At 48.0% G+C, this 25,660-nt stretch overlaps 1 protein-coding gene across 1 annotated transcript in view; it reads right to left on the reverse strand.

Annotated features, from left to right (window-relative positions):
* The window catches only part of ADAP1 (ArfGAP with dual PH domains 1), a 51,137-nt gene that overhangs the window by 16,735 nt on the left and 8,742 nt on the right, over positions 1-25,660 (reverse strand). The window contains exons 2-4 of the mRNA XM_053957609.1: positions 23,979-24,109; positions 22,400-22,491; positions 14,084-14,166 (exon numbers count right to left, since the gene is read on the reverse strand). Coding sequence (XP_053813584.1) covers positions 14,084-14,166; positions 22,400-22,491; positions 23,979-24,109 — 306 coding nt within the window. The remainder of the gene's footprint in view (positions 1-14,083; positions 14,167-22,399; positions 22,492-23,978; positions 24,110-25,660) is intronic.

Here is a 25,660-nt window from a genome sequence, read left to right on the forward strand (position 1 = left end):
GGAGCTGAATTCTGAGAGCCAAACCACTCCCAAACCACAGGGCAAGGATCCTCCTCGGGCGAGACACAAACATTCCAAAAACTCCTCGCTGCAGCCACTGTGAGTCACTGCACAGAAGCTGCACAGGAAGATGTCCTGCAGCCTCCCCTCCCCGCACCTGGAGGAGCTGCTGCCACCATCCCACACCATCATCACCCCTGCCCAGGGATGCCCACACAGAGCTGGTCCTGCCTGGACCCTGCAAGGTGAGGGAGAACCCACCTGAAGCTCCACATGCCATGGCTCATGCAAAAAGCAAAGAGGTGAGACTGAAAGAAGGCAAGAAACCTTGACACCCTCCTCACACACCACAGTGGGTTTCACCAACCTACAGCTGCTCAAAACACCTCCAGAGCACCAGGAACCACCTGAAGGTCTGGATTTTACACAGGCATCCTCAAACCACACCTAGGGGATCAGGCTAAAATAGTCTCTGAGCCTGAAGAGCTTTTGATGGATCCCTCCCCACACCAATAAATAAAAGCTCAGCTAGGCAGCTGCTCACACAGATCAATCCAAGCAAGGATGAGATGAATTTAAACCCCCAACAGAGCTGTAGAGGAGTCAGCAGAGAAGTTCACCACAGACTTTAGATGAGTTTAGGACTCTCTATTCTGGGGCATCCCAGAAAAAAGCATTCCCCCACACAGGCAGCATTTCCATGTAGTCACAAATCCTGGAAAGCCATTCTCACCTGTAGCACTCCTCTTTTTCTGCTTTGAAGAGAAATCCAAATGGCTTGGAGCAGATCTGCTGCAGTGCTGCTATTGGCTCCTGAATGTCTTTTATTGAGTGTTCAATGCATTTACATTGAAAACTTCATACAGGAAAGGAGAACTTTTGAATTTAGGACTCGTTTCTGCCCTGGCTGCTGGTGTTCCAGCTGTCCCAGAAATCAGCTGGTACACGATGCTCTGGCAGCTGTGCTATCAAGGAAGGAGCATTTGGCAGCACAGCCACAACCTCCAGGTTGCACAAGGACATTTTCACACCTTGATTTTTCTAGAACTATCACCTCCCCTTCCCTGGAGCAGCATAATCCCACTTAATGAACTCCTGGAATTATATAAACCAAGGCTAAATTCTGTCCCAATAAATCATTGGCCAAAATTCATACTGACTTAGCTAGGCTAAAATTTTCTTCAACCCTCTGCAATGCATGAAAGCTTGAAATTCACTCCCTGCTGAGCAGCCTCATTGTCTTTTAGGTATTTTGGGTATGCTGTTTGTTACTGCCATGCCTGTGTCCCTCAGGGGCTGCCCTGGTTATGAAACTGGAGGTGGCTGCTGTGTCTGCACCTCAACAGCAGCAGCATTTGTAAAACCAGTCCCATTTAGCCAGCTGGGGAGGCACCTCCCTGTCCCACTTCAGTGTAAGCATCTCAGAAGTGGGGTGTGGACAGCTCCTCCACTGCTGCACTGGAGATTTCAAGGTGAAAACTCGGGTGAGTTCACTATAGGGGGAAAATGCAGGTGGATGTGGGCTGGTGTTGGCAAGAAAGAAGCATCAGCAAATGCTCTGGTTCAGAGTAGAGGCTGATCTAACTCAGCTGCATCTCTGGCAAACTCCAGAAAAAGACATGACCTCACCCTGGAGAATGTTCTTTATCTGGTGAGAGGCAGAAGCTGCCCAGCGCTGCACAGGTCTCCAAAGTAAAACAGATCTTTCTTTAGTAAAAATTGAATTAAGCTACCATGAGTTGCCATGAAAAGAGCCTTTTCCATGTTCTTTGTTATCCTTATTGCTTCCTAGTCGCTCCCTTCTCATTAGTGGAAGAAAGATGCCCCAGCTTTTTGGTCCTGTGTCATTACTCAGGGAATGTGAATGTGCAGAGTATAAAATCACTGAGAAACACCAGACCTGGAGCACCACGAACTACCCTCATAAAGCACAGAAAATACAAAGGGATGGTTCTCCTAGTCTTTCCTTAAATGTTTATCATCCAAGACATGGAGAACAAAGCCTTGTACTTCTCTTCAGCTGTCTCCAGTTGGTATAGGTCCATTTACTGACTGCAAAAACTCAAGGTTACAGGAACAGGCAGCCTGAGCAATATCAAAATGCACTAATTCAAGTTGGTTGACCTCAAATAGGCAAAGCTCAAGGACAGGAGTGAGTCACGATAATTATAGTTGGGGTGTTCCACACATTTATTGATTTTATAGTCTATCCTCACCAGCTGGACTGACTCTCCTGGGAGCTACCCAGGGCATCCCCAGGGAGCATCCAGAGCACACCCCAAAACACAGGTAGCACATTCAGCTGCCACAGGCTGGAGGGGCTCAGACCACCTCACCCATGAGAAACTGCACTAGTTCAGCAAATTCAACCAACCTAAAACTGACCACAAATGCAATGCTTTTGATTTAAGTTGATAAATGTAAATGTTTCTGTTAAAGGATGACACAAAATGAAACATTTCTTAGGTGTGCTTTTTTGAGAGGGGGGGAAAAAAAAACCCTAACGAAATATTTTACACAAAGCCCTTAGATGGAGAAAAAAAAAAAAAATCCCCATCTATTTAAAATTTCATAGGGCAACCCTTATCCCTTTCAGCAAGGCTCACACAGAGGCTGCTCTGCTTCCCCTGCATCGAGCATCGCTGCTGCCTCACTTCTTGCACGAGAGCTGCTGCTCCTTGGCTAATTATAGAAGCTTGGATCACAGCTATGCTGAAGGCAGCTTGACAGAACCAGCTGTTAAAATTACAGCTGGATCCTAAACTAGCTGTAGCTTTAGCTCACAGTGGTGCTACCCCCCCTCCCAGGGCCGGCTGCCAATGCCTTGCTTGGCCAGCTGCTCCTCCTCCCCTAAGTGCAGACCCACAGGTTCTCACCTGCAGTTTTTGGCTGCCTAAATGCTTTTCTGCTTTAGGGGAGTTGAAGACATCAGAGCATTTCTCTTTGCTAGATGTTTTTCTTCCTACAGCAGCTATCTGTAAGATCCATCACCGCCCCATCACTTTGTCACTGCAATGTTCATGGATTTCCTGGAAAGCATAACAGCAGTCGCTGGCCTCTTGCCATAGCTCAGAGAGATAGAAAAAAGAAAAATGCACCAAATTTAACTCTAAAAGACAAGCTTTTGCATTTGGAGCCCTCTCCTTTGCCTTCTGGTGGCGACTTTGTGTGGTGTCTCCTTATCAAGGCTGGGAAGTGGTGCAGCATCTTCCCTGGATTCCCACAGAGCCCCAGGAGGCGGCAGTACCCCTTCCGAGGGGTTTGTACCAAGTCTGAATCAGCACTTCCAAACAGCTCCTGAAAGGCACTGGAAGGCTTCTCCAGCTCCTGGTCATATGATGCCAGTCCTGTGGAAATGTCAGCGCATCCTGGCATGGGATCGATGCCACGTGCAGGTCCCTGCCACAGCCCTGCTCCCCTTGCACAAGAAAAAATAATGGTAAGACAAACCGTGCTGACATCTCCCCTTGCATCCTCCTCCTGAATTTAGTTTGTTAAACAGCCCTTTGATGTGCCTTGTCTTTTCTGCAGCGAAGTCCCGTTTGATGTTTACACCATTTGCACTGTGAAGATGCTGACAGGGAGCAAGGCTGGGCCCACCCCAGGCAGCTCTCCAGGAGAGCCCTTCCCAAAGCCACTGAGGATGCTGCAGTGGCTGTTGTCAGTCTGGCTGGGGCTTAGATCTGCTGCTGGTTTCTTGAGTGGATTTTTTCAATTGGATCAATTTCCTTCCAAGGCAATTTGGTTCAATATTTGTTCACTCACTGTGCGAGTTTTTGCTTTGCTCTGGGTGAGGCTGCAGAGAGCAGAAGTGACCTGCAAAGCATCTCCCCCCATCCACTCCCCATGGTAGCAGTGCCAGGGCACACCAAGGCAGAAGAAGAAGCAGTCATTTGTTTTAAAGCAATGACTGCATTTCCCTCAAACCTCCAAGGAGAGGATGGGGAAAAGTTTCTTGGAGCATGTCCTGACACGGAGTTGTGTAATGCTAAATGCATAAAGGATTATACTGGGAAGACAGGAAAAGGAGACTGAGCATCAGCAGTGGGGTCCCATCTGCTTCAGCTGAACATACTTCTCTCTAAACTGTCCTCCTTCAATCATTTCAATCTTTCTCCAGAGCCTTTCATCTTAAACTCTTCCTCCCTATTAGACAAAAGGTTTTGGGGAAAATAAAAAAAAACCTCAGGCCTTAATCCCCCTTTTTTGTACCCAAAATCCACAGCACAAGTGCCAAGGCATGGATGCCAGACTTCACACAGCCCCACTGGGCTCATGCCCTGCTCCTGGGGCTGCCAACGTCACACCTGACACACGCCAGGTGCTGCACAGGTGAGGAGCGAGTGAAGGGGCTCAGACCCACCCGAGAGGGGCTTCACCTCCACGAGAGGGTGTGGGGAGGGGGGAGCAGCTCCCCGAGCCTGGCTCCCAGCGTGACTCACGTCCCGGCCGGCGCTGATGTCAGGGCTGGAGAACAGAAGCCGCTCTGTGCCTCGGCAGCAGGAGAAGGAGGTTTCTGTGCCAGGCAAGGTTGCTCGCTGGAGGGATGCTCGTGCTTTAACCCACTCCTGACAACAGCACATCAGCCTCCAGTGGCCGTGGTGCTGGGCTGGGAGAACTGCAGGGTTTGCAATTCCCATCAGGCACTCGCACCCCCAGCCCTCTGATGGAAACCTCTGGACAGGGGCTGCTTTCTGGGGGCATCTGTACAGCAGAGCACTGGATGCAACAAAATGCTCTTGAGCATCCTTGAAATGCTAAAATGCTCCTTTAAAAAGCCAGTAGTGGAGGCTGCATCCTTTTTGGAGAGGGCCAGAGCCCCACTGGCACTTAGCCTGACATCCTGCATCCCTCCCTGCCATGCCCCCACTGCTCCAATGACCACGAGGAGAAGCATCAGCAAAACCTGCACAGCACCAAGCTCACAGCAGGCTGCAAAATTCAACCAAGAAGTCAAACTCCCTGATACAATCCCTGCCTGGCTGTGATGCCCAATCACTTCATCCTCTGGGACACTGAGACAGGGCAGAGGTCCACGCCAAAGAGGTGCAGCATCCCTGTGCCCTGGGCTCCTCATTCAGCCCCAGATCAGCCTGCTCAGAGATCAGCCCCACCTTCAGCTGTCCTGGGTACAACCACACACGGCCTGGGTGCCCCAGTGCCAAGCAGAGGAGCCGCTCCTGCTGTCAGCTGGGAAGAGGGAAAATGCAGGCAGACTTTGGGACCCTGCAGCCAAGCCCTTACAGCCAAGGGCAGGACTGAGTGCAGAGGTTTGTGACACGATTTTGCTGAACTCCAGTGAGAGCCAAACCCGGTGCTTTGATTCAGCCTAACACTGGAATCAGTTGCTGGGAATTTACTGGAAATGGTGATTTAACAGAAGGCACCACTGATGCAATCCTAGTGTGCACTCCAAGCACCAACGTGCACTGCAGGGAACTGGTGCCATGACTCCCTACCACAAAGCATCTCCCCCTCCATCCCACATCTCTGCTTTGCAAAAGCCAACATGAATTCTCCACAAAATTCAAGGCTATCCTGATTTTTGCTGTTTTTTAACCACGCTCTGCTATTACTTTTTTATTTCCATCTCTAGGTCTATGAGGAATCTTCTTACAGGGATTGGAAAGAGAGGCTAAGACAGCACAAAAAAGCATCCCACAGTGAGGGATGCTCCACAGATCCCGTGACAGCCACATCTTCCTGACGCACACCGCTGCCCTGAATCACAAAAACAAGAGCTTCCCATCAGTGAGGGGCAGAGCAGAAAATTAGGGAGCTTCTCTCAAAGCCCTACTCTAATACTTGAGCCTTTCAAGCATCAGAAGAGAATTTAATCCATTTTACAACCAGCATCAGATAACAGTGACATTAAAAAGCAGCCAGAGCCAAGCAGCAACTTCTTTTTGAGGCTATTAAGTAGAAATAAATTAACTTATTTCTTTATATTGAAAATTCCTCTCTATAGACTAAGATCAAGGCTGGCTAAAGCTTTTGACAGCTGTTTGCCCATCAGCCACATCTGCCTTGAGGTTAAATAGAGATTTACACTCACAGAAACTTCTGAAAAACTCAGACCTTTGGATCAAGATGCAGCCAGTATTTTCAGAAGTTCAACTCACAAAATGTTAGAAGAGCCAATTATAATTAGGCTTTTTCTACATTTCTATATATGGTGTAAATCAGGAGGCAAGCCACTGGCATTACAGGAAACATGCCAGCAAAAAAGCAGAATGAGGGGAAAATAAACTCTATTTGCACGACATTATTCCCTTTACAGACACCTAATGCAGATAGGGCTTTCAAAGCCATTTATAAATTTGCAGCACTGTGTGGCACTAAAGCTTTTACTGTGGAATTCAGAGTCTAACGTGACCTGGTGTTTACACAGTGACATTTCAAACCTCACTGCCCTCAGCAGAAACACCTCCAGGGCTGCGGCTCGGGTTTGGGTACAGGAGCACAAACATCACAATCTCTGCAGAGATTCCACCACCGCTCCGAACACCCAGCAGGGACCGGGGATGAGAAACTGGTTTTGTTTAACAGAGCACTGGGGCCCATTGACAAAGCACTGCGAGCTGCCATTGCAACACCAGTGACACGAGCTGCTGGAGCTGCCCCGGCCTCAGACACTCGGACACTTGGACACTCAGACACTCCTTGGACACTCCCCGGGCATTCGGACACTCGGACACTTGGACACTCAGACACTCCCCGGACATTCGGACACTTGGACACTCCTTGGACACTCAGACACTCCTTGGACACTCCCCGGACATTCGGACACTTGGACACTCGGACACTCCTCGGACACTCAGACACTCCTCGGACATTCAGACACTCCTCGGACACTCCTCAGGCATTCGGACAGCCCTCGGACACTCCTCGGACACTCCTTGGACACTCGGACACTCCTCGGACACTCCTCGGACACTGGCAGGGCTGCCCCGGGCTGGTGCCGCAGCCCCCGAACAAAGGGCGGGCGGAGCCGCAGCTTTGCTCCCACACCAAAGGCTATTTTTAGATGTTGTAAGCTCATAAGGAACTGGGGGAAGGGAGAAAAGGTTTAAGGGAAAAAAAAAAAAAACCCAACCCAGACGATCTGAAGTATTGCTGTACCTTGTCAGGTCAGAGAGGAGGCACAGCCCTGCCCCGCACCGTGGCCAGGGACACCTGCCCTCGCTGTGGAAATGATGGAGGGTGGCTTTGTACACACACCAGCCCCAAAGCAGGCAATGCCACCCACCCCCTGGAAGGCACTGGGATGCTTCTGCACACCCCAGGGCTCCCAGGCAGGTGACCTTGCTCTGCACCACTGCTCTTTCCTACATCCCATTGTGCCTGGACAAAGCCCGGCGAGATGTTGCTGATAACACTCAACATGGTTGCTTTTATCTCGTGGTTTCTCTTATTGCTCCTGTGAGCTCTGTTTCCTAAGGAACCAAGGCTTCTGTGAGCATTGCTCATCCATCTCTCCCTCTGGCTTCTCAGCATCTTGGATAATTTCAGCCAGATGTGGCTCCTGTAGTTGCTGAACACTCCTCTCTCTTTCTCGCTTATAAAGCAATGGGGTAATTTAAAAAGTAACCCTCATCCCTGCATTTTGCAGAACCACCCTTGTGGTGGGCACTGCCTCTCCTTCTGTGAGGGGCTGGCATCTCCCTGCTGTCACCTTACCCCCAGCCACACCCCCATCCTGCTCTGTGTTTGTGCAGTGCTCTGCACAGCATCACCCTCACCACGCTCAGACCCTCACCTGGGAAAAGCCAGGAGAGCTGCCCTGGAGCTGGTGGAAATATAAAGAGGAACATCAGCCAAGGATGTGGGCTGCATTAGGGGAAAAAACAACAGTGAACTAAATCTTCCTGCTGGTCTGCATGAGAGAAGCTGAGATGGCAGCTGGCTACCATCCTGACCACACACATGAGCTGGCTCAAATCCTTCCCAGGGCTAAAAGCAGCTCTTGATTTAGCTGAGAACACCTCAGCAATAGAGGCTTGGTTTAACTCTCTTATTTAAGATGCAGGTCCAGTGTCTTGTCAGCAGTTAAAGGATGCTACAGGAAGGACTTATGGCACTTCTCCCCACTTGCAAGGAGCTGGTTTCACACATCAGCTCTGTCTCACCCTTATCAGGTCACTCCCACAGGGGTGATGCTCTGACCATGGAGCAGGTCCAGTGGGATGGAGCAGTGTTCCACATAAAGACTTCCAGACAGCATAAACTAGCACAAGAAATAGGAAAGAAACCCCAAGAACACAACCCACCTTTGTCTCTCTTGCACCTCTCATGGGAGCCCAAATCTGGGAACACTCTGTTGCCACAACCCTCACACTGCTACAGTGCCCTGAATGGGGACTTTGTTATTTCTTTAAACCTTCTCACCTTTGCTCTTTATTTAAACCTTCTCATCCTTTTCTCTCCCGGTCCAACTGTCCTTCCCTGCAGCACAGGAGCTGCAGCCAAGCCCGAGCAGGGCAGTGAATCCCTGGCACAGGTAAGTCTGTGCATGTGACAGGACCCGGGGGAAAACACCCCTCTGGAGCAGCACACTCCCCAGCACGGCTTCACCCCAACCCTGTGCAGCACTGAAAACCTGCAGCCTGCACAGGAGGTGCCCTGCTCCCCTGAGCCTGCAGGCCCTCTCCACTCTCACCCTCTCTTCTTGCAGGCACCCAGAGATCAGGACACCCTGCCTGTCCCCAGCCAGCCACCTTCCCACCCACAGTGTCACCACACCTCCTGTCCCCAGGCCACCTCCACCCCTGGGCTTCACTGCAAAGTTTGTGTGCAAAGCAAAGGGAGGGGAGGGCTCTGCTGTGGCTTCACACCCCCTTCTGCACCAGCAGCTCCTTAAAGACCACGAGTGCTCAGGGCTCAGCAAAGGGCACCAGGAGCCCTCAGGCTGATGCTTTATTTCTTTGCTCAGTGCTTTGGGCTGTCTGATGTGCAGAAAACCCCGTGTCCTCTGAGGCTGCCATTAGCACTGGTTTGCTCCCTGGGTGCTGCTCAGCCCTGTAATTTGCTTCTGAGGTTGTGAAAAAACCCACGGCAGAGCTGGTGTCGCTCTGACACCCACAGCTCCTCACTGGCTGGAGGAAATGGGGTAAGAGGCAGCAGAGGATCAGGTCTGTCAGTTAAAATAATTGGATTTTATCTGCAACACTGCTCACTGGTTTGTCTGATGAGGCCCAAAATAAACTGCATTACATCACTGCAGGTCACACTGAGCTAATAAGGGTCTCTTCCTCACACTGGGAAAGGACATTTTTGTGTCCCCTGTGTTTTCTCCAGTGCTTTGCAGTCAGAGCTCCTTCCAACTGTGTGAGTGCAGGGGAAAATTAATTCAAACTGCTGCCCAAATTATGCAAGAGCCTCATGGAATGGAAAGTGCACATTAACAGATTTTACTATTTTAGGGTGTTCTTTTATGTCTCATAATTTATTTTGCCGTCATATTTGCAGACAAATAGGAAACAACACAGAAGCCAAGTAATCCTTAGGGTACTGAGAGAAGACAGTACAAGCAAATAAGCACTTTCAGAGAAATGCTACCTGAATAAACCACAGCTCACCTGAATTGTGACAATATGATCCAGCCCACAGCACTATAAATACAGGAATGCAATCCAACAGAGCCTAAAGCCCCGAGCATCACTAACTTTGCTAATATGCCCAAAGTTTTGCCTGTGTCTTCCAGCTTTCTCAGCAGCTCCAGTGGAAGCTCACAGGCCACTTCAGATTGCTGTAGCAGCACTTTATTTTTCTCTGCAACCCATCTATGGAACCACCAGTCAAATAATCCCAGTCTTCCAAATTCCACTCCACAGGACAGGGTTTAAACCTTCACCTGGTGCAAATCTGGCTTCCTCCAACACTTTCATGGGACCTATGACAATTTTTATCAGCTGAGGAGCCCCAGCTTCCCAAGAACAATGAATGAAAGCAGTGAAGTCAAAGTTCAAAGGGAAAGAATTCTCTTTTCCTCTCCCTTGGCCACGTTCCCATTCTCTCATCTGCAGCCTGAGATGCATCAGAGCAGCTGCACCTTGACCAGTTTATATCATCACAGTGCTCCAGCCCTGCAAATACTGTTCCCTTTTGCTCCCTCCACCTCTCCCTTGGCTAAAATAAATCCCTTTGATTAAGAGAAATCAAGAGCACCCAACTGAACTAACTTTCAGCAGGTCCTCTGGGATTTTGCCAGAACTGCCATCTAGCAACAGCAGTGGAAAACAACCAAGCTTTTTAAAACTGATCAAAATATTTTTAAAATTTATCAAACCTTGCAATTGCCTTGAGATACAGATCCAGACTGTGATGACAATTACAACTGTCCCCTGTTTCTAGGAGAATTCAGCACCCATGCCCCATTAAACTCCATTAGGAGGGACAATTAGCTGGAGACTGACAGTAATTTTGCCAGTTCGTTTACCAGAAGGGATAAAGCCAATCTGAAACACGTGAGTGTTTCAAGACAGGCATCATTCTGTGCTGTTGTACAAGAAATGTACTGCTAGAGAAAGGGATGTGGCCATGGTGTTAATTAGGATTGCTGGAGTGTAAATAATGTTTTGTTTCATGGAGTCTGGCTAGGGCAAACAAATTATTTAGCTCATACTACAGCTGAATGAAGAGCTCAGATGTACAAGAGGGTGTCTCTGAGAATCCATGGTGGATCACTGAAACATTTAATCAGTTTTACTGAGCTCATCTGAACTGTCCAATCAATGGTGCTGATATGCTAATTAACAACAGAACCATCAGGCTGAAACACTAACGGGGCAGAGGAGCTGAAAGCTGGGAACAGCACATGGGCTTGTGCTCCAAGGCCTCCTAGGGGAGCAAGGAACTCTAAATCTCCCTTTTAGGAGTTCCCATGTGATCTCCCACCGAGGGTGAGTGGCTGTGATTGCACGTACAACAGCACAGCCCCAAGAGGGGCTATCTCATCTGGGGACTGAACCAAGACCCATGGATCCACAGCCAGGCTCTTGCCTGGCTCAAGAGCTGGTTTCAATGCTCAGCACTGCCCACAGTGGGCATTTCTGCACATGGGAAGTGCCTTTGTTTCCCAGTTCTGATCCTGCTACCTGGCATCCCTCTGTATCTCATGAGGCAGATGTTTCCCAGCAGTCTGGGAGACATGGAAGACCCTTTGGGGCAGCTGCTGCCTTTGCATCCCACACTGCCTCTTGTTTATCCCCTTCCCCAGCAGCTGAAGTTTGCTGCATCCTCCTGCCAGGCTTCCCTGCACGACTCTCTCAGCCCTGACCTGCACATCTGACACTCCTGTCCCGAGGCTCATTTCTCCTGAGTCTGGCAGTTCAGCTGTGATAGCTTCTGCTTGGCATCTACAGGCTCCAGACAGTCTCTCCCCAAAGGATATTCTGAAAGACACTGAATTTCTGACCAGGGTTTCATCAGGCTGCCTGGAAAAGGATGTTGCTCAAAACTATTCCAATATAGCATTTTCTTATTTTTCATGCAATTATTGAACAAACATCAGAATGCAAAATAGCCCCCGGGACTGGAAAATGGAATTAAATCTTCCAGCAAACATGAGAAAATGGATACTGACATTTCTATTAGCAACAAAATGTTTCATGCTTAGAAACTGGTAACCTGACACCGCTCCAGGGAATTCAGGAGGGTGAGGAAAAATGGTCTGAGACAGCATTAGGAAGAAACAGAGCTAGAGGTACACTCCAGTGAGACACAACTGGATGTGGGATGGGCAGGAGGGAGTCCTGGTGTCGCTGCCACCTCGGTTTGTTCACAGACAGTTCAGGTCAGTGGAAAAAAGCAACATTCCAGACCCTCTGCCATCCCCAGCTGTGCTGAGCCTGGCAGGAGCAGGCACAGGAGGCTCAGCACCGTGAGCAGCACAGTGACAAAACAGCCCCATGTCACCAGAATGGTACAAGAACTGTCCAGCACACCCAGGAACATTTCTGCTGGGGACATGGCCTTGGCAGTGCTGAGTTAATGCTTGGACTCAATGATCTTTACAACCTAAATGACTGTGTGATGTTCAGCATGCTCCTTTTCCACAGGACACAGGGCTTTCCCTGGGCTCCCTTCTCAGGACACAACCCCAGAAAACAACCAACTCCCAGCCTGAGAGCTGGAATCCCAGCTGAGTCCTGGAATTGCAGGACAGGCTGGAAGAAGGAGCTCTTTTTGGCACAGGGTGAAGGACAGGTGGGCAGCTACACCTGGGGGCTGTGATGGTGCAGCAGAAGGGGAAGGTTGGCACTGGGAGTTTCGGGTGTGCATCCCCAGCTTTGTTTTGTTGTAACATCAGCCTGGTTCCCCTAAGGAGGAGCCACCTGGCCAAAGCTCCCCTTGGAATTTACTGTCCAGAACAACCAACAAATGACATCCCAGCTGCACAGGTCATTTGTGTGGCTCCTATGCTGGGCTTTGGAGATAGTGCCATTCTCAAAGACAATTCACAACCTAAAATCACTTCTACACCACTTACATGACGCCCACCAGCCTGCTTCTCTTCCCCTCCTCCTCCCCAGGGCACTGCTCACTGAAAATGGCTCACCCTCTTCTCTTCTATTCTGTATTTAATGGCTTTTGAACTTCAAAGAGAGGTGAGAAAACCCTATCACTTCAGCATGCAGTTAAATATTATGCACCCACATTACTGAAGAACACCTACAAAATACGCTGCTAAAATAAACTCCCCTTTGAATTCTTCTCATAATATCTTTCAGAGAGCTCAGAACACACTGCCCTTTTTCCCACACAGCACTGAAGCACCTACTTCACTTTAACCAGGTACACACTCTTCTCAGAGTCAAAAGGACTCATCATGTGATTAAAATTATGCGTTTTCCTCAAGTACTTGGTTGAATCCCAGCTTTTATATCCAGAAGTTACACAGTAGAAATTGGAAACATTATTCTTGAGTGGGTATTATACACACACTGGCAGATACATTCAAAAATTATCCAAGAAATCAAAGTATTTATTGTTAATAGAACACGTCCGACTCCAGCAGACAGCTTTTATAAAAACCTAAAATAAAAATGTGCCTAACGTACTCTCTATGAATATGGATACTCCCCACACACTGTGTGCCTCATGTACACAATACAGCAGAGCTGAAATGCTCACAACATAAATTGAGAATATATGAGATCACAATTTAATTGTGGTTTTCATGACAGCAAACTGCTGGAGCTACCTGCATATTATTAGTCTTGAAAAGCATCATGAAAATAATATTTTAACCTTTAATCTGTAACATGGTCTTTGCTAATAAAATTATCCCAGAGTCATCCAAGCACCTAGCTGGTGTCAACTACTTAATATGCAGAATAAATTAAATGCCACTTACATATAGCAAAGAAATACCCAGCTAATTTCATGCACTTTCATGCTGGTGCAGCCACACAACAAACACGGTTGAGCTCCATGTCGCCTCTTCAAATCCTGCCCTTCTGCAAGAAAATCACCCAAGCCACTGCTCTGCTATCCCAGCCCCTTGCAAGGCCACTGTCACCCTGCTGGAATGAGCTCTGAAAGGAGCTCTGTCACACGAGCTGCACCTTTGCAACTGCAAAGCACTGCCTGTGCCCAGGGAGAGCAGCTCCCACTGCTGCACCTGCAGCATCCTGCAGGGACAGGGACGGGTCCTTGGCAGGGTGGGGTGGTGCTGCACACACCCAGCACCACCCAAAGCAGGCTAGCAGGGCTGCTGCATCTCTCCAAAGCCAAAGTCACCTCGAGGACACAAACATCCTTTACCTCCACTTCCATCCAGCTTCACACCTCCTGCTCCCAGAAACAAACCCACTGGTGCTTGGCCTGACTTGCTCCTGGTGAACAGCCCGTGGAAGTCAACAGAAAGTCTTGGATTTGTTTCCATCAGGTATCCAAATTCCCAATACTCCAAATCAAATACAGAGAATGCCAGGAGGGATCTTGTGCAAAGACCACACTTACTTCTCCTACTTAATGACATACAGGCAATAATCAACATAAAGAACATATAAACAGAGAGGAAGAAAACGGAAGGTGCTGGACATCAAAAAACTTATCTGCCAAAAGTGTCTTTCACTACCTGCAGAATAAGGCTCCTGCTTCTCACTGTGGATGAACTCTTTTCGTTCATATTTGGCTCTGATCCACTGTTCCCGCAGTAGTCTGGAAAAAAAAATACAGAGAAAAGGAAACATGGTCCAAGATACACTAAGAAAGAAGTCAGAACCATTAATTCTTCAATGAAAGCACAAGTGTGATTTAAAAGTCTTCCAAAAATTGCATTGTACAGTCTGGAGTCGATGGTTTCTTCTGCTTGCAGCTGGACAACAATAAATAATTTCCTTGTACATCCAATTTTATTGGAAACTTATTTTTAAAAAAATGCATAGATTTAGCAGAACAGTCTGTCGCTACCCACCCAATCAGCCTCTGTAAAAAATTCCCTCAGTATATGAACCATTTTAGACCTAATTTTCTCAGGCCACATTCTTCAATGAACAGGGTGAGTAAATGAAAAATCCCAACTAGGTACAAAAGAGAGATTACTGCCCTGAAGATATCACTACAGAAGCAGAAGGTGCTGAAAACCCATCTGGCCAAGCTCTTCCAAACTCACAGCCCATACTGCCAAGTTTAAGAAAGCAGTTTATGATGCATGGCAGCAAATATGATTAAAAAGTCCTTTACTTTTAATACTGAAATTATACCAATGATTTATACACCAATACCTCAAATTCCAAAAAGGAAAAAAATACTCCAAAGATGATTTTTTTTTTTGCTATTTTATTGCAGCATGAGTGCTTGAACCAATGAAGTAACTTTGATCTAGAATATGCTGGAAGTTGCTTCAAACCATTTTTAACTGAACTTATTTCTTAATTGCCCTAGAACCCTAAATAGCCCAAGCAGGCAGATCACACTCAGAAATAAAGGCATGTGTTATCCCAGCTTCACAGCAGACATTTTGGAGCTGCCTACACTGAAGACAGTAAAAGATCCCCCAGCACTGAGTGTGTTTTGTAAAACCATCACATTTCAACACATCAACTTCTCTGCCAATGAAAGCTATTCATATGCTTAATCACCTTTTCTTTTTTGCTGATTATGCAAACTAAATGGTATTTTTCAGCAGGCACATCCCAGAAATGCTCAAAGAATATAAACATACCAACACTGCTTATGAAAATTCATCTGCAGGTACAGCAAACACATTCAATAAATCTGCAAGACACTACCCAATGAGAACTGTGGCTGTGATTGGCTTCCTGGCAATAAAGGAGGAAATAATTACATAGATTTTGTTCCTCCCATTGTGTCAGCTCCTTGGTTGGGGCACCAGCCTTCTTCCCAAGGCTCGGGGAGCACCACTGCTTCCCTGCCCCCAAAACTCAGCTGTGAGCTCCTGCTGTAAGAGAAACAATGCACCAAGTCTGCCTCTCCCCTTCTGCTCCTGTTCCCGTGACTGATCTTCAGCTGTTACACATCTGCCAAGTTTGCCTGTGAGCTCTGAACACCCATCTCCCTTCTGCTGCCATCCCGTGCTGTGCTCTGGTCTGGGTGCAAGCCACCCTCAGGAGGTTCAGGTGCCCTTTGTACAATCACAGAAAGCTTGGAAGGGACCTTAAAGGTCATCCAAGTCCAGCTCCCCTGCCATGGGGTTGCTCAAACCTCATCCAACATCCAAGGGGGCTCTTCTGGGTCAAGCAGGATGCCTTTTCTGGATCTGATATCCACAAACATAGAAGCCTGATGACCCAAAAGGTGGCACCCAAATGCCTGTTCTATAATGCTGTCACTAATCAGCAGAGCTACCAAAATTTAATCATAAAATAAACACCAATACTTCAATTTACTACTCTTCTTGCAATTTTTCCTGGCCAGCTGCTGTGGACTGCTTGCTATCACTGAAGCCAAACTTGGACCTTTTCAACAAGATGATTAGGGATTGAACTGGGAGGAAGAAGATTCACACCACCCTCAGCTCCAGCTGACGTCAGTGGATTCCGCAGGAGCTGCAGCTGCTCCCAGTCTCTGCCTTCCAGCACGGGGGTTTGAACACAGTACAAATTCAGGTTCATGTGCAGCAGTGGGAAAACACTCCTGCTGTAGGATGCAGGTCGTACAGCAGAAACCCTGCAGGGCTCATCCCTGGGGGAACACGTCCCTGCAGGGCCTGAGTGCCCCCAGCACTGCCCCAGCACCGCTGCAGTGGCTCCGGAGCTCTTGTGCAACAGGGCACCCCCGGGCAGCCAGCAGGCACCACGCCCCAAGGGGAACCCTGAGGAGCTGCAAAATGCTCCCGGGGGCCTCTCTCAACATCTGGCCCTGAACATGAGTGGCTCTGAGTCCCTGAACACGAGCTGGCAACTCCCAGAGCATGTGGGAATCCAGCTGTGCCACCTTCCCAGCAGCTTCCTGGCACCTCACACATTCTTCCCCTTTCCTTATCATCACAAACCCAAGCTCTTTCAGCAATAATTTCCCAAAACCCAAGACACACCAAGAGCAGCTCACAGTTTGGACAACTCAGTGCAAGGCCACAAGCTGCAGCTTCTGCTCCAGTGGTTATTTATAGAAAGCAGAACAACTCCAGTAAAAGAAACCAAAACAAAAACCCAGCTAGGACAGCGAGGAGTTCACCCTCTCCCTTCACTGCAAGAGAGAAGCTGAGCAGGACTTTGACCACATTCACTCTCAGGGACTAGATGCAATCCTGCCATAAGAAGCTGCTGGTGCTAAACCCCAGTCTCACCAGCACAGCTCTGATGAATTCATCCAGGAGCAGGAATGTGTCCTGGGATTTACAGGAGCTGAGAGCAATTGCAGGGCAGAAGACCCTCAAACTATACAGGGATTGTATGAAAACAGCCACCACTTTCAGTAGACTGCTGACCTGATCTTAATTTAAGTATATCTTCAGGGACTTTAGAAATATCTGTTGCTGTGTTTCAGCTGAAATGAACTTTTGCAGGCGTGAATATGTGTGTATGTAACCCAGGGATACCCAGCACAGGAGCCTCCATCCAAATCCACTTTTGACTCCAAAAGGAGTTCTGTGACCAGAAAGGACTGCAGTAACAGCCCCCTGGTATTTTTCTGCATTTCTGGTGATGGGATAATGCAGCAAATCAGCAAATAAATTATTAGTGTTTGTTAAAAAAATCTAAGTGCATCATTCCTAAACTGTGGAGATACACAGCTTTCAGGATCAACTCCAAAAGCTTCAACAGCCCACTTAAATCTGTCAGGCTGCTGGTTACAGGGAACTTGTCATTTTTTGGCAATTAGAACAGAAAAGTCCTTGTACTCATCAAAAACCTAGAGGAAAATCAAAAAACGTCACTAATAAAACAAAACAAAACGCTAAGGAAATCCACATTTCCAACAGATTAAGGGAAATATTCATCCCCCAAATGGGAAAGGACTGAGCTTGACTGAGGGACAGCAGGTCCAGAGGCTGACAAAGCACTGCCAACACCATTGGAGGCACTTGTTTGCTTTCCTGACCACCCACATGAACACAAGGGCTCTGCCCAGGGGCCAGTGAGGAAGGTTCCAGATGAAGCCACTGGAGCAGTTTTATCTTGGTCCCACCTACTCAAAGCTCACAGCAAAAAGCACCACAGGAAAAGCTCCTCAAGCAGTTTAATATCAAACTGTGGCTGCACGGCTTCGGTGTGCTGTGTGGAGGAGGTGCTGGCCAGCCAAATTCTGTCTCCAGTTTATTTTTTCCCAAGACTGATTTTTTTCTCAGCTGGGCGGGCTGATGCACTCCAGAGCACACCCACAGATGCTGCACATAGAAGCTGTGGCTTTTTTGGAGACATATGACAGACAAGAAACCCCAGCCAGAGGTGAAAGTGGCCCAAAAGACATCAAACACCACACACTACCACTGCCTAACTGCATCCTTGTGAGGCACCACCAAGTCCAAGAAAGACAAAAGAAATGAATGGCATCCAGAAACACCATTTCCAGAAGCCAAATTTGTAGCTTCTGGAATTTGTTAGAGGTTTTTCCAGCAAAAGCAACATGCTTTCCACAGGCAGCTTGGTGGATGCAGCTATGCCAGGTTTCTGTCAAACAACTGCTCTAATGAAATTTTAAGTCAGAGTCCAAATTCTTTGCTCAGACTGCAAGGAGAGCCACTGCAGCATAGACTAAAAGCCTGTCTAGCTTCACACTCTTTTCCTATCTAGTAAGTTCTTGCTGTGAGGACTTGATTTTAAAGAGCTTTTTGGAGGCATGAGACAGCTGGGGGCTTCTTCCAGGCTCTCTGTGCATCACCTCAGCTTGCAGAGCCTGAGGATTGATGTGCCATTCCCCTACCAAGAGCAGCACCCCACAGCAAGCTGCCAGAGGAGAGCAAAAAGACAGGGGTTTGGCTCTCAAGGCATAAACCCCTTTCATTATGGATTTGGAGAAGCTAAAACTGATTCTGAGCATGCAAAATCACAACATTCTCATATAAAATGCTAACTGGTTCCCCTTTTGATTGCTTTACATGCACTGTCCAGTACACCACAACACTACTTTTCATTGGTTAAACACCAATTAAAAACATGTAGGAAACAGCCTCTGTCAGTACTACCTCAACCTTGTAGCAATTTCCTTTGGAAATTAAAGGAATCAATATGAATTAACAGCTTTACAAGCTAACAGCAAAGAGAAAATGAACAATAAGAGAGAACCCCATGGCTGATCAGGATTGAAGGACTGGGCAGATCTCAGTACTTGGGTGACTCAAAGAATTCCTGATCCTGAGCAACCAATTTGAGCCACCAAGGAGGCTCCACCACTTGGGAATGGACTGATGAGCAGCCACTCCCAGTGGCCACACTGCAGCACCTCAAACTTTACACCCAAGACATCAGGCACTTCTGAGAGCTGTGAATGTAAGATCTGAAAATGCTTACTAATGACTAGGAACCTGAGCAAATCTCAATTTTACTCCTGTGAACATTATGTAATGAAGGTTTTTATGTCTATAAAGTTTTTATTATCTATGAAGTACTGGCAAAAGCAGGTGACAGAGGAAGTGGTGAGAAGGCTATGCTGGCCTTCTCACGCCAGTCCGAGGTGATGGGCTGGTGGGCTTGGCAACTCCTCTACCAAATGTACCAAACCTCAAATGATTAGGAAAAAAAAAATCCAGAGATCTACCACGCAATCTTCCCTCTGCACATCTCCATCAATACAAAAAGTCACTTCAGCTAATAACTGTTGTTCTTTAGCTGAGTACATGGATGACTCCTCAAGATGTGTGCCTCTCTCTGACTGATGGCTCATCTCGTTCCAGATACCACACAACCAGCACAGCTCATGCCACCCCATCCTGCCCCATTTTTCTGTGCTGACAGTCACTACACTGAACTGTTCTGCAGGAGGAGCAGATGCAGCTCCCACTTATCCAAGCACGGAGAGAGGAGCAGAGCAAAGCACTGCAGCTCATTCGCAATGCCACAGGATGAGGCTCTGCATTCCCAAATCAAGCAACACAAAACCTTGGTAAGTATTGGGCAGGGACAGGATTGTACTTCCAGTTCTGCAAAAGCCCACTAAGAGATTATCTCACTTTCTTCTATCAGTTTTCAGCCAAGTCAAGGACTGAACAAAGCCTTTTTCCTTTGCTTTTACTCAAGAGTGAGTACCTGCTGCTGAGTGGTGACTCAAAACTCAGCCACGTGCTTGCAATGTATCTGCCCCGCAAAAATCTGTTTCACAGCTCTCCGTCTGCTGCTGTGGTGTACCAAGCTGGGCCATGACCATTTGTGACCATCCAAAGAGAGGTTCTGTGGTTTAAATTCCACACCCAAAGCTCTTTGGGCCAATATTGCAGTGGTGTAGGAACATCCCAGAGTCTGTGACTCATTTCACTGTTAGGGACACCCCAGAGGAACAGGAGCTGGCTGCTCTGGTCACTGTCCCTGGGGCATGGGTCAGTGCTGGCAGACAGAGATGAGAGGAAAGAAGGGGATTTTTTGTTTATTTGGGTTTTTTGGGTTTGTTGGGGTTTTTTTGGTGGGGTAATTTTTTCACCTATGAACTTTCCCTGGGCAATTTCAGAGCACCCCTCCAAGTTCTCTAACCTTTGCCAAGTGTCATGCAGAACCAGGAAGCTACAATTGGGCTTTTGAAGGATACAGGAGCCAAATGCAGCAGGCAAACACCATGAATTTCCCAAAGAGCTGACCACAACATTGTAGGCAATAATTAAAAAGGACAAGCTGGCACTGCAGTACTTCTTCCCTCTTGCCCCGAACTTCACAATTATTCATGCAACCAAAGCAGAGGGATTCCAGAAACAGCATTATAAAATTAAGAAGCTTAAATGAACAAGCAGCTGCCCAGGCACTGCAGCAGTCCAGCATGTGCTGCTGTTGGAATTAGAAGCACCAAAACCTCTCGATGCTGCAGAAGGTGGTTGGAATCATTGCCAGTGCTGGATGGAGGTGTCATCCATGGTGATGCTTCCCAGGGCTGCAAGCTGGGAACAGCTCATGCTATTGCAGTGACTGGACTGCAGCGAGGCGGGGGAAAAGCTAAATATACCTCCCTGTAAAAAGCAGCACTCCCCTGCACTTGTTTAGCATGCATCTGTTGAGAGGCACAGAGAGCCCTGAACTAGAGACAGAAAAATACAACTGGGCACAGCATCCTTGAGACGCTCCCAGGGTGTAATGTGCCCACAGCTGCTGATCCTGCAGCAGTGTCAGGACATTTTCTGCTCCTGTGAGAGCCACATCCACCCCACTGCATCCTGCTGTTATGGCAGGGACCCAGCAGTGCTGGTCCAGAGAAGCCCTACCAGAGCAGAGCTCCAGCCTGAGTACAGGAATCAGGTAATAGTCCCAGTGCAGAACAGGCACAAGCTGGGACCAGAAAAGGGTCAGAAATTAATCTTCTAGCTGCTCCCAGGAAGACTGGCCTTGCCTCATCCTCCCAATGAATCGGTAAATAACCAAAACCAAACAACAACAAATCCTTTCAATCCCCTGCTCCAGCTCCTCACAGGTTCCCAGCCCAGCACAGTGCCCCTCCTTCAGCCATGGGCATGGGCTGTGGATGGAGTGGCTGCCCCAGCAGGGTCCCTGGGAGCTCAAACAGCCCTGGCAGGGTCCCTGGGAGCTCAAACAGCCCTGGCAGGGCTGTGGCTGGAGCTGAGCCACTGCCTGGCAGAGCTCCCCAGAGTGACACAGCTCTGCAGGATGGAGGGAGGGAAGCAGCCAGGCTGAGCTGCACCAGTCCAGCAGGACAAACCACCCGAGCACAGAACCAGCCACAGACACTCCTGCCAGCCCCACAGCAGCAGGAATGGAAATGCTCCTGGTCTCCAAGCTGCCTGAGAGCAGGAGCAGCTCCCACTGTCTCTCACTGTGCAAGGGGAGCCAGGTGTGATTGGCACCCAGGTCTCAGGACGCCTCAAGCTGGAGGGACCTGCCCTGCTCCCTGCCAGGAGCACGAGCTCTGCACCCCTTGGGCAGGGATAGGTCATGGAGAAGAACCAGGACTCTGCCCCTGGGCAACCTGAGTATCATCAGATAGGCAGCATCTAACTGAACTTAACTGAGACTTGGGGAGTAAACAAAATCAAAATCCCCCAGAATTGTGTTTCTCCTACCAATCCTGCTTCTCCAACCCCAACATGACAGGCACATACAAGTCTCAAAATGGCACAGCCAAACTGCTGGGATTCTGGAGCTCAGAACATCGCATAAATGGATGTTTTTTTCTTGTCAGGCCAGGCAGCTCCACTCTCACAAAAATAAAAAAACACCTTGGTACACAGCAGGGCTGGACCCTAAAAGCCAAATTCAGTTCATCCCCTTGCACCCAGCACATTCTGGCTGCTCAGCTCCCTGCTCCACAAAGCCCACCCCAGCTTACTAGGGAGGTTCTCCACACTGCACAGGAGACACAACCTTTTGGTTTCTTAGACACAACCTTTAACCTTCCTCCTTCATGGGGGAGATTATCTGTCATCTAGGTGAAACCAAACCAACACAAAGCCCCGGTATTTTTGCATTACAAATAACCCAGAATCTGACACTGCAGATTAGCAAGTTCTGCCTTGATGCAGAAGGGGGATTTGAAAAGACAGAGGAAATCAATGGGTAGAAATTGGCATTCTTGCAGCTCTAGAAACTTGGAAGAGTCTGGGGAACAGACAAACTATTGACTCCCCTGCATCATCTCAACTGTACTTATTAAATAAGATCCCACACGTAGCATAAACTCTACCATATGCCTGCAGAAGGAAAAACATTTTCAGGACCTTTTATAAATGAAACCTCCATTGTGGCAAAAAAAAGTCTTATGCTAAAACTAATGTATTACAGAGGCTGCAGCTGCACAAACAAATAAATGATGTTTACCAGCAGAGGTATTTACTTACTGGCAGTCAAGATACGTTGGTTTATAATAAAATGGTGGCATTTTAGATTCATATTTTGCTTTTGCTACATTGTTTCCATTCGAGGCCATAAACTGTAAAAAGAGAAAAAAACAGAAATAATTAAGAAAATGTTAATGGCATTCTCTTTTATTCTCTTTTACTTCTACAAAGCAATAAAATTATTGGGATGGGGGACCTCTTCTCTTACTGAGAGGTTTGCCCAGGACTGTGCACAGAAGGGTTGCTGCAAATAAATATTAGTTATTATTACTAGGGATCCCACAGCTTAAAATGATGCTGAGGACATGTCCCAGTGCCACCTGCATGATCCCCACAGGAGCAGGAGGCAGCACACAGTGGCATTTCCCCCTCAGGCATGGGAATCAGATGGATCCCAGGAATCCAAGATGGGGATTAGGTAACCAGAGGGAAAAACTTCACACTGGCTTTTAGTCTCCATGTGTTAAAGCTCCAGCAGGGTGATAGCCTCTGACAACACATCCTGTGCTTCTGATCACATCACTTGTGCCAAAAGGATGAGTTTGTTTTTGCAAAGTCATTGCAGCTACCTCAGGAAGGAGCTTGAAGGGATAGACAAATAAACAAATAAACAAACAAATACATATATAAAAGTTCTATCTACTTTGATAGTCCTCCCTTCCAATAAATAAATATATAATGTTTTTATCTCCCCTGACAGCCCTCTTTTTCTTCTGATACACAAATGGCTGGTTGAGAACTCAGCAAAGAAAACTACTTATTTCCTTATTCATGTATTTTGTTTATTGAAATTCACTTTATAAGTGTAAAAACCCCATCCTTTTCCAGGCAGCCATGCTAAATACATTTTGTTTTGTGTCAAATACCAAGCATACAAACATAACAAGCAGCTAAGCTTTTTTTTTTTTTTTATTACTGTCATGGTTTTGAATTTCTCGCATTTACATATTCAATCTACTCCCCCCAAAAAATACCAGGGAAGGAAAAAACCCTGCAACACTAAGGCCTGTTCTCATAAAACACACAACTCCACGAGGTGCAGCTTTCAGAAAAACCTCAACTCTACAGACAGAAGACAGAAATCAATGACTGGTAGAGTTCTTCATGCCTTTGAAGGTACCAGTAGTCAAAGCAGAAAGGTTTCCTGGGTGCCTTTAGCAGCACCACACAAATCCAGGCAGGTGTGGGGCAAAAATAGAGAGAATTTATATTGTGAGGGTTTGGTTTTTCAAACTGTGAATTTAAGAGGAACAAAGCCAGAGATAGCTGAGCTGGGCAGGGTGGTAGACCAGAGGTCTAGTCTAGACTAGAGATACTGTAAGAAACAAGAGAAGACAATCCATTAAAAATTAGTAATTTCTACATGCTAGTTCACGGACATCTTTATAGGGGTGGGGAAACCTCACAAATCCTTCACAAAATGGGTGTTCTACTTCAATCAGCATCACAGCCTCGTTCCCACATTCACCATCTAGACACACTTTCTGAAATCCCATTTCTTGCGGCGTCTTTAGAAAGGGCTGCAAAGGAAAGAGCCCAAAGCCCCTGGCTGGGACCCTCCCAGCCCAGGTGCACGTACCTCCACCTGGGCATCGTCCCAGTCGTCCAGGCGCACCGACTTCACCTTGCTGACCTGCGGAATGTTGCGGTGGATGCCTGAACAGTTCAGGCAGATGAAGATCCCGAGGCTGTGGGACGCCCAGTCCGGGTCTGGAAGCAAGAAGGAAAGAGGGAATTGCACTTGATTGATCTTTTGGATTCAGGGCAGCAGGAGGCAGAGACAGGGCATGGCAGGGGAGTTCAGGAGTCACCAGGTCTGATGTCCCTGAGTCTAAAGGCATCAGATAAATAGACATGGAAAATAAATGTTTCTATTGATAGAAATACAAATTAAGCTAAAAATTACCAGATCTGTAACCCCCAATGAAGCTGCTATTCCCCAAACCCCAATATACAAACAACTGCATGTGCCCGAGTCCTCCACAGCTCACTCCATGCTCACATGAAGAGAACAGAGGAATATCCGTCTTTCATGAGGAAATTCCATCTGAACACTGCATGGAACAGAAACTACATCAGCTCAGGGAAGCTGCTGTGCTGCTCCCTTTTTATTTATTTATTACATGTGCTCCACAGAGAGACTTTCCTCCCACAGCTGCAGCTCCCAGCAGCCCAGCCCTCCATGCCAGGAGGTTTCCAGCCCTTGCCTTAATGGAAAAATGCTGCCAGTGGTGGCTCTGTACTTTCTCTGAGCAAAACCATGCGCTGTTTACATCCCCGGGCTGACATCTCACACAAAGAACTGTAAACAGAGTCCCTTGCCTCCAAATTCCTCCCTGGGAGAGGCACTGCCCGAAGCAGGGAGACAGAGGGACCGGAGGAGGGCAGGGGCCAGGAGCAGGACACATCCAGCAGTGTCCCTGGCACTGCCTTGCCAATAAAGCCAATACAGGGATCTTTGTTTGAACTCCAAGGCAAATGTCAGCGCCTGCGGATCCAGCTGCGCCCCAGCAGAAAGAGCTTCACTGCAGGTCACCCAGTCAGACACTAAATCCTCCCAGTCCTCCCCATACCCACAGGGCTGGAGCCCCTCAGCCAGCCCATGGCATCAGGCTGTTGGGGGGTAAGGGCAGGTCTTCCCCTCTCCCAGCCCCTCAAAATCCATTTATTCCCCCGCTGTGGTTACCCTGAACCCTCACTGCCCACAGCACAGCAATTATTTATAAAAGGCAAGGGAATGTGCTTCCTCCTCCTGATCCATATTTCATGCTCTGGCTGTGTCAGTGCAGGGAGCAGGCTGGCATGGGGCAGCTCAGCTCCTGAGGGGTAACCAAGGGCTGCCACCAGCCTTGCCTGCAGGGACGGCCACCAGCCTCCCCCAGCACACCCCAGGGAAGACCAGCTCTGTTCTCCAGAGGTGGCTCTGCTCAGATGTAAACCCCAGTGCTAAATGAGGATTCTCATCAGACACAGCTGGGTGCCCACACGGGACAGGGGAGCAAATTCCCAAGCTGATACAAGTCCCATCGTGCACCAGCAGACACAAAGGTGGTTTTTTTCTATTTCACATGGTCTCCCATCCTCATCCAAGACCCCAGTGACTACAACTCAAGCCTGGCAAGTATAAAACCAGTCAGGCTGATCTAAGGGTGCTGATCTAAGCACCCTGCTGCTTCCACAAGCACTGGGTGACTCAGCTTCACACCCCATCCCAGATCATCCACCCCACTCATTCCAACCTCAAAGACTGTGGCCAGTTAT

The sequence above is a fragment of the Vidua chalybeata genome, chromosome 16 (assembly GCF_026979565.1).
Source record: "Vidua chalybeata isolate OUT-0048 chromosome 16, bVidCha1 merged haplotype, whole genome shotgun sequence".
Taxonomy (NCBI): domain Eukaryota; kingdom Metazoa; phylum Chordata; class Aves; order Passeriformes; family Viduidae; genus Vidua; species Vidua chalybeata.